The 15,831-nt window shown below is 40.3% G+C and overlaps 3 protein-coding genes and 1 pseudogene across 6 annotated transcripts; 1 reads left to right on the top strand and 3 right to left on the bottom strand.

The window, feature by feature from the left end:
* Nucleotides 1–348: 348 nt before the first annotated feature.
* On the bottom strand, nucleotides 349–1,728 carry LOC120574418 (annotated as a pseudogene).
* Nucleotides 1,729–3,367: 1,639 nt separating this feature from the next.
* On the bottom strand, nucleotides 3,368–6,597 carry LOC120574725 (zinc finger protein 724-like). 3 transcript variants are annotated; one of them, XM_039825118.1, is made up of 3 exons: nucleotides 6,127–6,597; nucleotides 5,874–5,910; nucleotides 5,345–5,465 (listed from the first exon to the last, which is right to left on the bottom strand). In XM_039825118.1, the coding sequence occupies exons 1-3, from the start codon at nucleotides 6,311–6,313 to the stop codon at nucleotides 5,420–5,422; spliced, it is 270 nt and encodes an 89-aa protein (XP_039681052.1). In that variant the 5' UTR covers nucleotides 6,314–6,597; the 3' UTR covers nucleotides 5,345–5,419. The 3 variants fall into 3 exon arrangements, with proteins under 3 accessions (XP_039681051.1, XP_039681050.1, XP_039681052.1); XM_039825117.1 differs by lacking the exon at nucleotides 5,874–5,910 and having other exon boundaries at nucleotides 3,368–5,459; nucleotides 6,127–6,460; XM_039825116.1 differs by lacking the exon at nucleotides 5,874–5,910 and having other exon boundaries at nucleotides 3,368–5,465; nucleotides 6,127–6,457.
* A 3,286-nt stretch (nucleotides 6,598–9,883) lies between these two features.
* LOC120574419 (myoneurin-like) lies at nucleotides 9,884–12,374 on the bottom strand. Its single transcript, XM_039824677.1, has 3 exons — nucleotides 12,153–12,374; nucleotides 11,036–11,794; nucleotides 9,884–10,023 (listed from the first exon to the last, which is right to left on the bottom strand). Exons 1-3 carry the CDS (start codon nucleotides 12,337–12,339, stop codon nucleotides 9,884–9,886), a joined length of 1,086 nt encoding a protein of 361 aa, XP_039680611.1. The 5' UTR covers nucleotides 12,340–12,374.
* On the top strand, nucleotides 12,266–15,189 carry LOC120574726 (methionine-R-sulfoxide reductase B1-A-like). Of its 2 annotated transcripts, none has more exons than XM_039825121.1 (4): nucleotides 12,266–12,383; nucleotides 12,626–12,773; nucleotides 13,358–13,500; nucleotides 13,760–13,840. In XM_039825121.1, the coding sequence occupies exons 2-4, from the start codon at nucleotides 12,719–12,721 to the stop codon at nucleotides 13,838–13,840; spliced, it is 279 nt and encodes a 92-aa protein (XP_039681055.1). In that variant the 5' UTR covers nucleotides 12,266–12,383; nucleotides 12,626–12,718. The 2 variants fall into 2 exon arrangements, with proteins under 2 accessions (XP_039681055.1, XP_039681053.1); XM_039825119.1 differs by lacking the exon at nucleotides 12,266–12,383 and adding an exon at nucleotides 14,825–15,189 and having other exon boundaries at nucleotides 13,760–13,874.
* Nucleotides 15,190–15,831: the final 642 nt, after the last annotated feature.

The raw sequence follows: 15,831 nt of genomic DNA on the forward strand, positions 1-15,831 counted from the left end.
TAACGTAAGTGTAAATAATTTGTGATTAGAGTCTGCTCCAAATTTTAATGGGTTCTTCCTTGGCCCATGCTACACCCTTGTTTCATGAAAATTGGGCCAATCATTTTTCCATAATCCTGCAGTCAGACAAACTAACCAACAAATGGACAAACCGAACCGAAAACATAAGCTCCTTGGCGGAGGTAATAAAACAGGTGCAGAAAGAATGAGGGCAATGTACAAATGCCAAAATAGCACACGCGCACACACACACACACACACACACACACACACACACACACACACACACACACACACACACACACACACACACACACACACACAAAGAAGTTAACCATATACTGCTTTGAAGAGAAACGTTTTCAACCTGCTTTTACAAGTGATCAGTGCGGGGGCCTCTCTAGGGTCCTCAGGCAGGGCGTTCCATCTACTTAGGGCATAATACAGGAGGCCGGCTTTATTGCTTTAGAGTTAGTACGTTTTACAAAAGAGAAATGTTATCCATATACAGTATGTAGAGGTTACTTCACGTTCCCTGCTGTGTGCACATTCTTATGTCGAATCAACTGTCCCCTTTGGCAAAACTCCTCTGTCACAAGAGGAGGTTTTTTTTTTTCCTGAAAAACGCTTCATGTGCGCTTTGAGATGGCCGCAGGTGTAAAATATTTTCCCACATGATCCACAACGATACGGTCTCTCTCCTGTATGTGTCCTTCAATGGACTTTGAGGTTCTGGCTCTGAATGAATGCTTTTCCACAAATATAACACTGATACGGTCTCTCCCCCGAGTGGGTCTTTGTGTGCACAATCAGGTGCTATTTTTGGACAAACCTTTTCCCCCAGTCTTGACATTTAAAGACTTTGATCCCCGTATGTATTTTTAAATGTATTTGTAGACACCCGGGGTTGGTAAAGTTCTTGCCACACACTTAACAAAAAAGGCGTTTGCTGTAAGCACTTTGCAAATGTCTTAGAAGCTCCTTTGTAGACTCACTTGTCCTCCTATGTGTTTTCATGTGCTTCATGAAAGGACGGATGGACTGGAAACCCTTTCCACATATAGAACAAACCCTGCGCTCCTTTTGACTTTTAGCAGAAGAATCTCCATCAGGCCACGCCGCTGGACCATTCTTCTTCGCACTGCCGTTTTGTTTTAGCAAAATCTTCACTTTTCGTCTTCTCATCTTTGTCCGTTCTCCTATGCTCTGCACCCCATCCTCATCACTACCACTGCTCTCACTCTGAGGTGCGGAGCAGTCTGAAGAAACTGGCTGCAATTCATAAGACACTTGTGTCTCCGGCTCATTTTTCACACCTTTAGGAGAAGGAAAAATAACATCCTGCGTTTCACAGTCATTTCCAATTTCCTCCTCCTCTTTTATCTCGGACATCTTGAAGTTTGTCTGAACCAAGCAGTAGTTCCCATCATTATCTGTATCTGCACTGGTTTGAGAGGGGACGGGGACCTCAGCCACACTCAGGTTAGACTCTTCTTGTATGGAGGATTGTGTTGAGGTCTCCTGCAGCACTTCCTTTCCAGTTAGTGGAGATTCTGTAGCTACAAAGGAGATGGAAGCAAAATGTACTTAACAGGGAATTTTGGATTGAGTTGAAATCATTATTTCAATATTATGTCAATTAATAGATTAGTTTGTTGATCGACAGAGAATGAATCTGCACCTTTTTAGATCCTTTAAAAAGGTATATTCTATGTCACTTTTCCGCATCTAAAAACGACTAGACCTATTGATGTAGTTTATTGAGTTCTGTAATCCAAAATATTTCCAATGTTTGAACCCAGAAAAATCTGTAATTTTATTCAAGGTAACATTTGGTCGCCCGTCAATGGCGTCATATTCTCTTTGCGCAAGCATAGTGTCTGCTAGAAGCTGTCATAAATTTACTTTTTATCCAGTTTTAAGCCACAATTTTAAGACAAACATCACGCATTCAACCAGCTAATTGTTAATGCTAGTTAAACTTACCCGTCGTTTCGTTTGCCTGTTGCGCTCTGCTCTTCTATCTTCTTCCATCATATTAATTAGGATCATATTACGCTGGAGCCTTCGTCTTCTGTCTTTCTCTGTTAAGTACTCCAGCCTACTCTTTAAACGCTGCTGTTCAAACTGTTAATTCTTTATTGTAGCGCTGAAGTCAAGTGACGATGCTATGAAGGCCGTTGCTGTGCTTGCGTCACTCCCTTACCCCATCCTACCAGTTCCTATGGCCACTTGGCCATTGCGAATGCAAATGGCAAAACCGGTTTTGGAGGAGAGTAGTTAGGAGAACTGTTTAGAAGTGGACTGTTCCTATAACTATGTTCCTGTAACTACTTGGTTGGAAAAGCAGCTATTGTTGAGTCCTCGGTGCAAAGATGTGTCAGGAAATGCTACAAACACGATAACCACGGATTTACCAGTTATAAGAAGATAACAAACTCAAATGACCATATTATACAATACAGCAGTTAACAAGGAAGCAGACACTTGTCACGTAACGAGCATTTGATTATTATTTTTTTTTTTGGGGTGTGCATTTTAGGCCTTTAATTCCAAAGGACAGGTGAAGACATGAAAGGAGAGAGAGAAGGGCCGCAGGTCGGAGTCGAACCCGCAGCTGCTGCGTTGAAGAGTAAACCTCTACATATGTGTGCCTGCCCTATCAACTGAGCTAAACCAGCCACAAAGTAGCAAGTGTTTGAAAGATCGTATATTAAAGGTCCCATGACATGGTGCTCTTTGGATGCTTTTATATAGCCCTTAGTGGTCCCCTAATACTGTATCTGAAGTCTGGGGGGGGCAAGGTGGAGGGTGGGGGTGTGGCCTTGACCAACTGCCACTTTGCTCGTTTGAAAGCCATGATGTCTCTCGCTTCCTCATGGGTTGGCCAAATTCTCTGGGCGGGCAAAGCAGAGAAAGGGGAGGTAACCTTGCTCCTTATGACCTCATAAGGAGCAAGATTCCAGATCGGCCCATCTGAGCTTTCATTTTCTCAAAGGCAGAGCAGGATACCCAGGGCTCGGTTTACACCTATCGCCATTTCTAGCCACTGGGGGACCATAGGCAGGCTGGGGGAACGCATATTAATGTTAAAAAACCTCATAAAGTGAAATGTTCATGCCATGGAACCTTTAAAGCAACACTATGTAACTTTTCCCACTTCGGTCCTCCTACAGGTTGGAAGCGAAATTGTCCATTACATAATAAAAAATATAAAATATGATTTTCCTTTATTTTAATTTGAAAATTTCTCTGATAATTTAATTTGTATTTCACTTATTTGAAGTTCACAATTTTAAAATTTGGTTTCATTTTAAAACAAAGACCATGACATTCTATTAATCCCTTCACAAATCAATGAAAAGTAGTAGTTTAATAAACTTTATTGTCCCCCCATGTGGAAATTTGGTTTTACCATTAAAACAAATTACACAAAACAGCATACAAAAAAACAGACATTAACTGTGAAAAAAGCACAGCTCCAGAGATGCTGCTCTGCAGTCTGGTCTGGTCAAAGTTTTTTGATTTGCATATTTGACACTTTGCCTTTGTCTTGTCCTAACTTAATTTAAAGTTCTCCCACACAGATGAAGTCTTCGGCATTTTTGTCTTCTTTTCGCTGAATCGTGACAGTAATGACGTTCAACTCATGGCCGTTTTAACTGGGGCATGTGACGTGACGTCCCAGTAAAATCTCAAAGTCTCCTATATTTCGCAGTAGATTAATTTAGATTGATAACGGGTTAAAAAGGATAATACATTTTGTTTCTATTATTTTATTTTCCACAATGTCAAAGCAACGCAGCTTAAGCCAAAATACAAACTCAGGCATGCACTTCTGTCCATGCAAACTGCGCTGTTCTGCGCTCTAGCCAGAGAATACTCCCGTTGCAGGAACACTTTAGTAGTCCAAGAAGAAGCAAATATATTTATTAAGTATAATGAGGTTGGGTTGTCCATCCTATTAAAATGGCTAGGCTATATAAGAAAATTGTAAAAGAGAGTATTATATTTCGAACATATTCAAGCGCGAATGAGAACCGTTTGGAGGGGGATGCCAGGTTGTGCAAAAAAAAAACAAATATTCGAATGTCAAATTTTCAAATCGAATACCAACCCACCGAACGAATATTCGGGTCCAGCCCTAATTTAAATTGTGTTTTTTTCTGATAAGTAAAGTAGCTCTTTCAATTACTCTCTCTAAATCCAACTTACCGATACATATGATTTGTCATTGAGCTCTGAGATGGCCGTCTGGTTATGTAACTTTTTTCACTCAGAGGCTGCCTTTTCATGAATTTGAAGGTGCACCTTCAGATTAGGTGCAAACCTGTATCTCATACCACACACATGGCAGCCATATGGCCTTTCTCCTGTATGTGTGGTCCTATGTCTAGTCATCTGTCCGCTTTGGCGAAAATGTTTACCACAAATATCACATGAATACGGCTTTTCTCCTGAATGGTATCTCATGTGTGTTTTGAGATGACTGCTAGTATTAAAAAGTTTGCCACACAGGCCACATTGATACGGTCTCTCCCCTGAATGACTTCTTTTATGAATTGTAAGGTTCTGGCTCTGACTGAATGATTTTCCACAAATATCACAGTGATAAGGTTTCTCCCCAGAATGGGTTCTCACATGCACAATCAGATGTTCTTTTCGGTAAAATGTCTTACCACATTCTTGACAGACAAACTCTTTTATGCCTGTGTGTATTTTTTCATGCAGCCGGAGACGACGGATATTGGCAAAAGTCTTGCCACAAACGTCACAAAAATGTGTTTTGTTATGAAAACTTTTCAGATGAGTTATCAGCTGCTCTGTTGACTGGCATGTCATCGCACAAACCGTGCAATCAAAATTGTTCTCATGCGTTTTTATGTGCTTCATCAAAGAGCCAATGTACTGAAATCCCTTCCCACAAAAATGGCAAAAACCGCGTTCCTTTTCACTTTTAGCAGAACTTTTGTCATGAGGCAATGCTGCCTTCTCATTAACGTTGCCACTTTGTCCATGCAACATCTTTCCTTTCCTTTTCATTGTTATGGTCTGTTCTTCTTTGCTGGTAACCAACTCCTCATCACTGTCATTGTTCTCACTCTGAGCTGCAGAGCAGTCTGAAGAAACTGGCTGCAATTCATATGATAGTTCTGTCTCTGGCTGATCTTGCTCGCTTTTCACAATTTCGGGAGAAGGAAAAACCATCTCTTGTGTTTGACTGTCATCCCCAAGTTCCTCCTGTTCTTCTTTTATCTCTAACATCTTGAAGTCTGTCTGAACCAAGCAGTAGTTCCAGTTATTATTGTCCGGATCTGCACTGATTTGAGAGGGTCCCGGCACCTCAGCACCAAGACTGAAGTTGGACTTTTCTGGTGTTGAGGGACCAGTGTTCTCCTGCAGCAGCGGGGCATCACATTCATCTCCCCGTTCCACTGTGCTGTTGGTCATTGGAGGCTCTGCAGCTGCCAAAGAGACGGGAGGAAAAGGTACCAACAGCTTGTAATGTTTCCATTTCAAAATAGTCATTTTCTAAAAGATGCACACAATATGAAAACTCTGATTTGTTTGTTGATTGTTTATTGTATGTCTTGTTGATAGTTGATTGTTTATTTTTATGTCCTGTTAAATTGTTAATTGTTTATTCTATGTCTTTTCTATAATTTCTATATTATCTTTTTTTTATTGCATTTTGCACCGTGGGTCCAAGAGGACTGAAATTTCAATTGTGCCGTATGTCATGCATGTATTAGCACATCTGACAATAAAGCTGACTTGACTTGATTTAAAGCTGTGCAGTATTAAAATATTTCTAGTACTGCTGCAGCAGAGCTCAAGCATGTCATGGTTAGCCAATCAGAGGTAAACCCTACCTTGCTGCAGCAGTAGTAGAAATATGTCTTCGACATCCTGGAAAAATAAAATCGGGTACAGTAACGTTACCCATTCTCTTAATACATCCATGACAGTACCAGATGGTGTGCGTGGGCGCATGCGTGGAAAAGCGACCAGCAACATCCTTTTAGCTACATAACGTAACCACTACTCTACTAATTAAATATAGAGGTTGGTCTGGCAATGCGAGACCAAAAACGCTACTTATCAACACATGTACCGAGGACAAACCTGATTTCTTTCGAAGGTCTTTCGTTAGCTGATGTCGCAGACTTCCAACCTCCTGTTTAGTTTGACTAACTTCGGCTTCGTACAAAGCTAACGTTATAGTTTTCTCCACCTCTCCGAGGATCTCCTCTGCCGCTATGTACAGCCGCTGATGAACAAACGACCTCAGCTGAAACAGTGTGGTGTCCATGTCTCCGGAGAGTTAGCTACGTCACAAAAACAAAACGATAGTAAATTAGCTGGATAACAAGAAGATAAACTCAACTGCTAGCTAGCTAATCTAACGGAGACCTATTCGCTAGCTGCCACAACATGACTTCCGGTTTGCATCGTCCAAAATAAAAGCGTAAATTCTAAAGTGAGATACAAAAAGTAGGACGGTGAACTTATCTATACGTTTAATACTTTTTGGTCCAAAATTAATTCAATATTCAAGTTAGGTGTTTAGCAAAAACTGCGTAAATTGTTAAGTTTCATGTTGTGCCTGCTATCAGTTGAGCAAAAGCAGATCTGTGAACTGCCATCGTCAGGTCTCTCCGCGCATGTTCTATGGGGGGGTTGAAGTCTGGGCTTTGGTTGTGAATTGTGGTACCTTATTTACACACGTGGGTGCCTTTCTGAACTATGTCCAATCAATTCAGTTTGCCACAGCTTGACTCCAATCCGGTTCTATACACATAAGGATAAATAAAACAGGATGCATCTGTCTGACCACAAATTGGAGTGCCACAGCAAAGGATCTGAATACTATACCTATAAGTTTTTGATTTTTAATACATTTGCAAAGATTTCTGAAAAATATGTTTTCAATGTTTGTTATTAAATTCAGATTGATGGAATTTTAACAATTTAAAATGAAATTTTCAAAACAATGAAGTTTGCAAAAGTGAAGGGGTCTGAATACGTTTTGAAGCCACTGTAATATAAATGTACAGTGCCTTGCGAAAGTATTCGGCCCCCTTGAACTTTTCGACCTTTTGCCACATTTCAGGCCTCAAACATAAAGATATAAAACTGTAATTTTTTGTGAAGAATCAACAACAAGTGGGACACAATCATGAAGTGGAACGAAATTTATTGGATATTTCAAACCTTTTAAACAAATAAAAAACTGAAATATTGGGCGTGCAAAATTATTCAGCCCCCTTAAGTTAATACTTTGTAGCGCCACCTTTTGCTGCGATTACAGCTGTAAGTCGCTTGGGGTAGGTCTCTATCAGTTTTGCACATCGAGACTGACATTTTTGCCCATTCCTCCTTGCAAAACAGCTCGAGCTCAGTGAGGTTGGATGGAGAGCGCGTTTGTGAACAGCAGTTTTCAGTTCTTTCCACAGATTCGCCATTGGATTCAGGTCTGGACTTTGACTTGGCCATTCTAACACCTGGATATGTTTATTTGTGAACCATTCCATTGTAGATTTTGCTTTATGTTTTGGATCATTGTCTTGTTGGAAGACAAATCTCCGTCCCAGTCTCAGGTCTTTTGCAGACTCCATCAGGTTTTCTTCCAGAATGGTCCTGTATTTGGCTCCATCCATCTTCCCATCAATTTTAACCATCTTCCCTGTCCCTGCTGAAGAAAAGCAGGCCCAAACCATGATGCTGCCACCACCATGTTTGACAGTGGGGATGGTGTGTTCAGGGTGATGAGCTGTGTTGCTTTTACGCCAAACATAACGTTTTGCATTGTTGCCAAAAAGTTAGATTTTGGTTTCATCTGACCAGAGCACCTTCTTCCACATGTTTGGTGTGTCTCCCAGGTGGCTTTTGGCAAACTTTAAACAACACTTTTTATGGATATCTTTAAGAAATGGCTTTCTTGCCACCCTTCCATAAAGGCCAGATTTGTGCAGTATACGACTGATTGTTGTCCTATGGACAGAGTCTCCCACCTCAGCTGTAGATCTCTGCAGTTCATCCTGAGTGATCATGGGCCTCTTGGCTGCATCTCTGATCAGTCTTCTCATTGTATGAGCTGAAAGTTTAGAGGGACGGCCGGGTCTTCGTAGATTTGTAGTGGTCTGATACTCCTTCCATTTCAATATTATCGCTGCACCAGTGCTCCTTGGGATGTTTAAAGCTTGGGAAATCTTTTGTATCCAAACCCGGCTTTAAACTTCTCCCCAACAGTATCTCGGACCTGCCTGGTGTGTTCCTTGTTCTTCATGATGCTCTCTGCGCTTTACACAGACCTCTGAGACTATCACAGAGCAGGTGCATTTATACGGAGACTTGATTACACACAGCTGGATTCTATTTATCATCATTAGTCATTTAGGTCAACATTGGATCATTCAGAGATCCTCACTGAACTTCTGGAGAGAGTTTGCTGCACTGAAAGTAAAGGGGCTGAATAATTTTGCACGCCCACTTTTTCAGTTTTTTATTTGTTAAAAAAGTTTGAAATAGCCAATGAATTTCGTTCCACTTCATAATTGGGACCCACTTGTTGTTGATTCTTCACAAAAAATTACAGTTTTATATCTTTATGTTTGAGGCCTGAAATGTGGCAAAAGGTCGAAACGTTCAAGGGGGCCGAATACTTTCGCAAGGCACTGTATTTAACTGTAGGGATAAAATGTACGGTTCTATAAAGCAATTTCAAAAAAACTTAACTCAAATTTAATATTGTTGATTTCAAACAGTTCCATGTTAGGTCTGGCAGACATGAGGAGGCACGGGTTTTCAAAAGATAGGGTTTATTTAACCAAAAGTGAAACACAACTTACAGAATTAACAATTAAGTTCTGGGCCCATAAAACAGGTCAACTGAACAGAATTTAACTCAGACTATGCTAACTTAACAAACAGACAGAACAGGCTAAACTGACCTAAAAAAGACAAAATCTGCCTGAACAAACTCAAGTCAAAGGGGAACATTTAATGGGTGATCAGTCCACTTTTGAAATGAACGGGTAACAAAGACAACCACTATTGTAACTACACTACAACTACTAAAGGGCCCAGCTACTACTTGAGAATTTACGGTGAGCTCAGACATGGTCTGCCTGTTTAATATAACCGTTTTCAGTCAGAGGCTGCCTTTTTTTGCAGGTGCAACTTTAAATCAACTGGAAATCTGTATCTCATAACACAAACATGGCAACATATGGCATTCTCCTGTATGTGAAGTCCTATGTCAAGTCATCTTAGCCCATCTGCAAAACGTTTACTGCAAATATCACATGGGAACGGTTTTTCTCCTGGATGGTATCTCATGTGTACTTTGAGGTTACCACTAGTAATAAAACTTTTGTCACAAAAGCCACATTGATACGGTTTCTGACATGCACAGCCAGACTCTTGTTGGGAAAATGTCTTGCCACATACTTGACACATAAATTTAAGGCCTTTGTGCCATACTTCATGCAGCCGGACACAGCGCATACTGGCAAACGTCACAAAAATGTGTATCGTTGTGACAACTTTTCACACGAGTTATCAGCTCGTGTATGGACTGGCATGTCATCCCACAAGCAATGTTTCTCATGTGTTTTCATGTGGTTCATTAAAAACCAGATGTACTGGAATCCCTTGCCCCAAAATGGCAAAAAATGCATTCCTTTTCAATTTTAGCAGAACTTTTTGTAAGAGGCAATGCTGCTTGGTCCTTTTCATTAAGGTTCCCATGTTGTTCTTGTCCCTCCTGCTCTTCTTTTATCTCCAACATTTTGAAGTCTGTTTGAACCAAACGGTTTTTTTTTGGTGTTTTTTTTGTTTTTTTTTTAGGGGTGTTTTTTTTTGAGAGGTTGGGGGGTTTTTAAATTCTATACGGCACCTCAGCACCCAAACTGAAGTTGGACTTTTCTGGTGTTGAGGGACCAGTGTTCTCCTGCAGCAGTGGGGCATCACATTCTTCTCCACGTACCACTGGGCTGATGGTCAGTGAAGGCTCTGCAGCTGCCAAAGAGACAGGAGGAAAAATGTTACCAATAGCCTGTAATGTTTCCATTTCAAGATAGTAATTTTCTAAAGGATACACACAACATGAAACATGCACAGTACTTGAGCTCTGTTCAAAATCACACTGCACATTTAATGGTCAATCAGTATGTAGTGCATACGCGTACTAAATTACTGATTTTCACACTGAAGAATACGTCTTCTCTGCATCACATACAATATAGATTAGGCCATTACCAGTCAAGCTACCGTTGCATACTCAGAAATGCTTGCTGTTCTAGTATACATCCGAATATTTCTTGCGTACACAAGAATTCCACTATATACTAAATTTTACGTCATACTTAGTATAAATAGTATGTTAGCATGTTAGTATGTGATTTAGAACAAAAAGGTGGGCACGTTGGCAGGTTAAGTAGATGGTTTACGGTTAACTGGCACAAACCTTTTCAGAAAATTTGGTTTTACACCAAGATTTACCCAACAAAAAACTTTTCCACTCATCATCTGACAACTATCTTTTTTTTTTTGCTTAGTATGGCATCTTAGTCACCAAAAAAACATGTTAAAGAAGCAAATCATCTGTTGATGGCTAATCAAGCCTTCAACACCTAACAAAAATGAAACCTTGAAAATAATTAAAACAGGTGAGATGGAGTCGGACCAGATATCTAATGCCACCCTGCTGACTGCCATCCAGTCTTTGATTGATAGTTTTGATAAGACAAGACCAAAAACTTGAAGAAATAATGTCCATGACTAAAGAAAACGGCGATAGCATGGCATTTAATATGGAGATCGGAGATGGAAAAAACTCAGTGGAGGAGATAACAAAAACTTGTTGACACACTAGAGGGCTTTAGAGAGAGAGAGAGAGAAAAAAAGGATTTTGCAAATCAATAGATTTAAAGAGAGGGAGGGACAGAAAATTCTGTGAGCAAGATGTCATCCACCCCCGATATATTAAATTGACGCCCTAAAGGTAAGAGGTTGTACAGTTCAGACTTGCCTTTGTGTTTCATTCTTCTTTGATGCACCCGGAGAAAACCAATTTTGGAAAAATGCTTGCAACAAACATCGCAAACCCATTTTTTATTGTGACAACTTTTCAAATGGGCTATCAGCGGCTCTGTTGACTGGCATGTCATCCCACAAACCGTGCAATCAAAATTGTTCTGATGCGTTTTTATGTGCTTCATCAAAGAGCCAATGTACTGAAATCCCTTGCCACAAAAATGGCAAAAACTGTGTTCTTTTTCACTTTTAGCAGAACTTTTGTCATGAGGCAATGCTGCCTTCTCATTCATGTTGCCACTTCGCTTTTGCAACATCTTTCCTTTCCTTTTTACTGTTTTCTTCTGTTCTTTGCTGGTAACCAACTCCTCATCACGGTCACTGTTCTCACTCTGAGCTGCAGAGCAGTCTGAAGAAACTGGCTGCAATTCATATGATAGTTCTGTCTCTGGCTGATCTTGCTCGCTTTTCACAATTTCCGGAGAAGGAAAAACCATCTCTTGTGTTTGACTGTCATCCCCAAGTTCCTCCTGTTCTTCTTTTATCTCTAACATCTTGAAGTCTGTCTGAACCAAGCAGTAGTTCCAGTTATTATTGTCCAGATCTGCACTGATTTGAGAGGGTCCGGGCACCTCAGCACCAAGACTGAAGTTGGACTCTTCTGGTGTTGAGGGACCAGTGTTCTCCTGCAGCAGTGGGGCATCACATTCATCTCCCCGTACCACTGGGCTGATGGTCAGTGAAGGCGCCGCAGCTGCAGAGGGAACATGCCAGAATAATAAGCTGTTTTAGTTTGCTCTAAATCTCTGTTATAGATGAGTCAGACTGGCTAGGTTGGCTAGACTAACAACAGCCATGTCAGCTAAGAGTAGCTATACTATTATCTTTGGTTAAATCGACAATGTCATTTCAAAAGGATCACACATATACCAGCAAAAGAAGATTCTTTTTATTTCTGTTATTGATTTGTCAGACTGGCTACTGTGGCTAGGCTAACAATAATAGCAATGTTTGCTAAAGCTAACTCTAATATTAACATTGGGTAAATCCAATAGCGCTACAAACAGCCATTTTATACAGTCTATGCTTTACATTCAACCGGAGTCCCAAACCTGATTGTTTTCGCAAGAGGTCTAACGTTAGCTGATGTCGCAGACTTCTGAGCCCTTCAGATTGACTGACTTCGGCTTCGTGCAAAGCTAACGTTATAGTTTTCTCCACCTCTCCGAGGATCTCTTCTGCCGCTGTGTACAGCCTTTGATGGACAAACAACCTGAGCTGAATCATTGTGGTGTCCATGTCTCCGGAGAGAGTTAGCTAGGGACACACCAACGTCAACAACGGTAGCTAGCTGGATAACAAGAAAACACAACTAACGGTCGCTCAAAAAAATGGCTCAATCGTATCCTCTAACTGCCACAACATGACTTATGGTTTGACGCGTTCAGAATAATTACATTAATATAGATTGTTGATTTAGACTAATCGAGATTGATAAATAGCACTACAGGTACCGTACGATGAAAAATATGCTTTTCAACAGGGCTGAACTGTCCTTTTTAAGTTATCTGGTTTTATTTTGAAGGCCGGACTCTCGTTGCCAGCGGGACTTCTCTTCTTCCGGTCCAGAGAAGAGAAGCCGCTGTAGCTACATAACTACTACCCGGAGAGCGGAGGGATGTCGTTTTGTAGTTTCTTCGGTGGCGAGGTCTATAAAGACCATTTTCAACCAGGTATCTGCATTAACATTACTTTAACGTATTGCCATTTATTTAAAATGTATGGTTAACTTGTACTGATAAGCAAAAGTAGAGTCTACGATAACTTGCTAGCTAACGTTAACAGTAACGCTAACGTTAAATAACTTTAAGCCGTGTGGATTGGACTAAATTTGTTCACTTCATATATATGTGTAACGTTAGGCTGTAGCTACGAATAATATATTTCAGAAGGGGTAGCCTACACAAAAAACCTTGATAGCTTTACTTTATAACACATATAACACGTTCAGGTTACTTAACTGTTGTTAAACTGGTTTTTGTGTACAACAAGGAGTCCGACTTCCTCTTAAAAAATACGCCCTCAAACAAATCCAAACGCAACATTTTCTATAAAAAAATCATATCCAACAAAAGCATAAAAAAATGTTGAATGTGAATATTGTAAGCATGAAGAAAGGATTACCAACACATTACCAATAGCTTGTACTAACACAACGCTGAAGGCTGGTACAGACTTGATCCTGAATCAAATTTGTATTAAAATAGTTTTCTCCTCATATTGCACACTAACCATCATCTCATCCTTCACTCCTCAGGGGTTTATGTATGCTCCAAGTGTGATCATCAGCTGTTCAACAGCCGCTCCAAGTACGAACACTCCTCTCCCTGGCCAGCCTTCACACAGACAATCCATGAGGACAGTGTGTCTAAACATGAGGAGAGACCTGGGGCATATAAGGTACAATCAGTAGAAAAGAGATTTACTTTGTATAATGAACCTGTCAGAGGATGCTCCGCGTAAGTGTACTATATTCATTTATAGACCAGCCAACACACATTTTTACACTTGTTCCCTCAGTATAAGCAACTACTGTAAGTTACTAGCTGTAGGTAAACAGCATATACCCCTTGAAGATTAGTGATTGTCTAATGCGTCAACTGCTGAGCCTATAGAAATGCACACTATCCTCATTCAGATGTCTGATGTGTTGTTCCAGGTGCGGTGTGGGAAATGTGGAAATGGACTAGGCCACGAGTTTGTGAATGATGGGCCAGCCAAAGGGGTTTCTCGCTTCTGAATATTCAGCAGCTCACTGAAGTTTGTCCCTAAAGGTACGATTGTCAGATTATATCACAACTCCAGGTTTGCAGCAATTGTTTCAGCCCTGTTACATTGGCTTTGTTATGTTGGCACTAGGAATCCATATAGATAATTTTTAGAGCAGATACCATGTAGAGCTAGACTGATAAATCAGCTGGGCCAATATATCAGCCGATATTAGCTTATTGCAGATATTGGCATATTGGTTGGCTGATGAAATTGTAGTATAGAAATGACAAAAAAATGACCCCATTACATCGCTTTTTAACAGTAAAATGTCAAGCTCAGTACATACCTTGGTCACAATTCTTTTAAAAAATTAAATGATTCTTATTAAAAATGTTAATATTATGTGTTTATCTAAAAAGCCACTATTGGCCCACATATCGGTAACATTTTTTTAAACTTTCAAATGTTGGTATTTGCTTGAAAAAATCCTTAAACCTTGAACTGTGAACATTCCCTTAATACTACTCCCATTCAAATTTTTGAATTCCCCTTCAGAACACAAGACAAAATAAGATTTTACTTACAAAATGTAATGTGCAAAATAATCGGTTTTCTCCATTACATTGTTTTTGTGATCATTAGGAGCATTTGATTAATTGCACAGCCCTACAGGATATAATTTATTTCCATTAAGCATACAGATTTTTAGTGCACTAATTGTATAACAAATTGTTGATTTATTAAAACCTTACAATACGCAAGTGTCCCCCACAGTCCTAACAGACAGAACAGTTACAAATCAGCTTTTTATCATTGCAAAATCATTGGCTTTTAAATCATTCCCTCTAACTTCACCAGTGTACGGGACATGTGATTACAATTGCTGAAAACTCGCTTCGTATGTAATTATTTAGCAGTTAAGTGTATGTCCAAAAGACAGAGTTGAGCTAAGATGCATTGGCTGTGATGTACAACCTGTGAAATGGTTCTATTCTCTTCCCCCTCTCCACAGATAAGGTTGATGGACAGTAAGGTGAGCTGTTAGAGGGACGTTTTGGGCGACTTGTAGACGTTTCTCTGTGCTGCTGAATGTGTGGACAGTGGATGAAGTGTTCTGGGATAAAGCCCAATCTGGGAGCGCCAGGGCTCTGATGAAAGATGGCCACACTGGACAGCAAGAACAAAGGACTAGTCTCAACTCCTTTTTTATTATGCAATCATCACCGTCTCAGGATAGCCTACTGATTACACAATCACCGTCTTATCAGTTTTACATTTATATACAGGGTTCAACGTTAAAGCGTAACTCTCGCCAAAATGCAACCTAGGGTCTCTTTGTGAATGTACCCGAGTCAAACTTTTTGTTTAAAAGCATAATTAGGACGGAAACGCCACTTTCAAGATCGACACTTTTTGACTGACAAGATGGCAGCGAGCGGAAAAACCAACTGCTAAAGTGAGTTGTTCAAAAGCTTTCTTTTTAGTAAATTCTGTGTAAACAAACAATGATCTCAATGCTGGAGTTCATGTGTAGAGCCCCTGGTGATACTTTGAGCAAAGTTTCATGCTGTGTCGAGCCTTCTTAGTGTTTTAAAAATAGCACTCCCATTCAAAAGGCCATTTGACCGAAAACGAGAATACGGTCAATCTTAAAAGTGGCGTTTCCGTCCTAATTATGCTTTTAAATGAAAATTTGACTCTGGTACATTCACAAAACGACCCTAGGTTGCATTTTCGAAAAAAAAACAGCATTTAAATCAAATGATTATAATATGATGTGGCACGAACGGGCAAGTGGGTTGATACATTTACTTGCCCAACGTAGTGTTTTACTTGCCCCGGGCCATCGGGCAGCCCTTCTTGTTGAACCCTGATATATTGAGATTGGGGAGAATAGACTTTTCATGATTCTATAAAGCTGCCTACACATGATGGGCGGCAAAACCGCTTTGCGCCGGCTGTTCCATTGATCTCCTATGGGGAGGGCGGTGGCGCCCAACTAGTAGCTGCGCTACCCCT

This window comes from Perca fluviatilis, chromosome 15 (assembly GCF_010015445.1).
Source record: "Perca fluviatilis chromosome 15, GENO_Pfluv_1.0, whole genome shotgun sequence".
Lineage (NCBI taxonomy): Eukaryota > Metazoa > Chordata > Actinopteri > Perciformes > Percidae > Perca > Perca fluviatilis.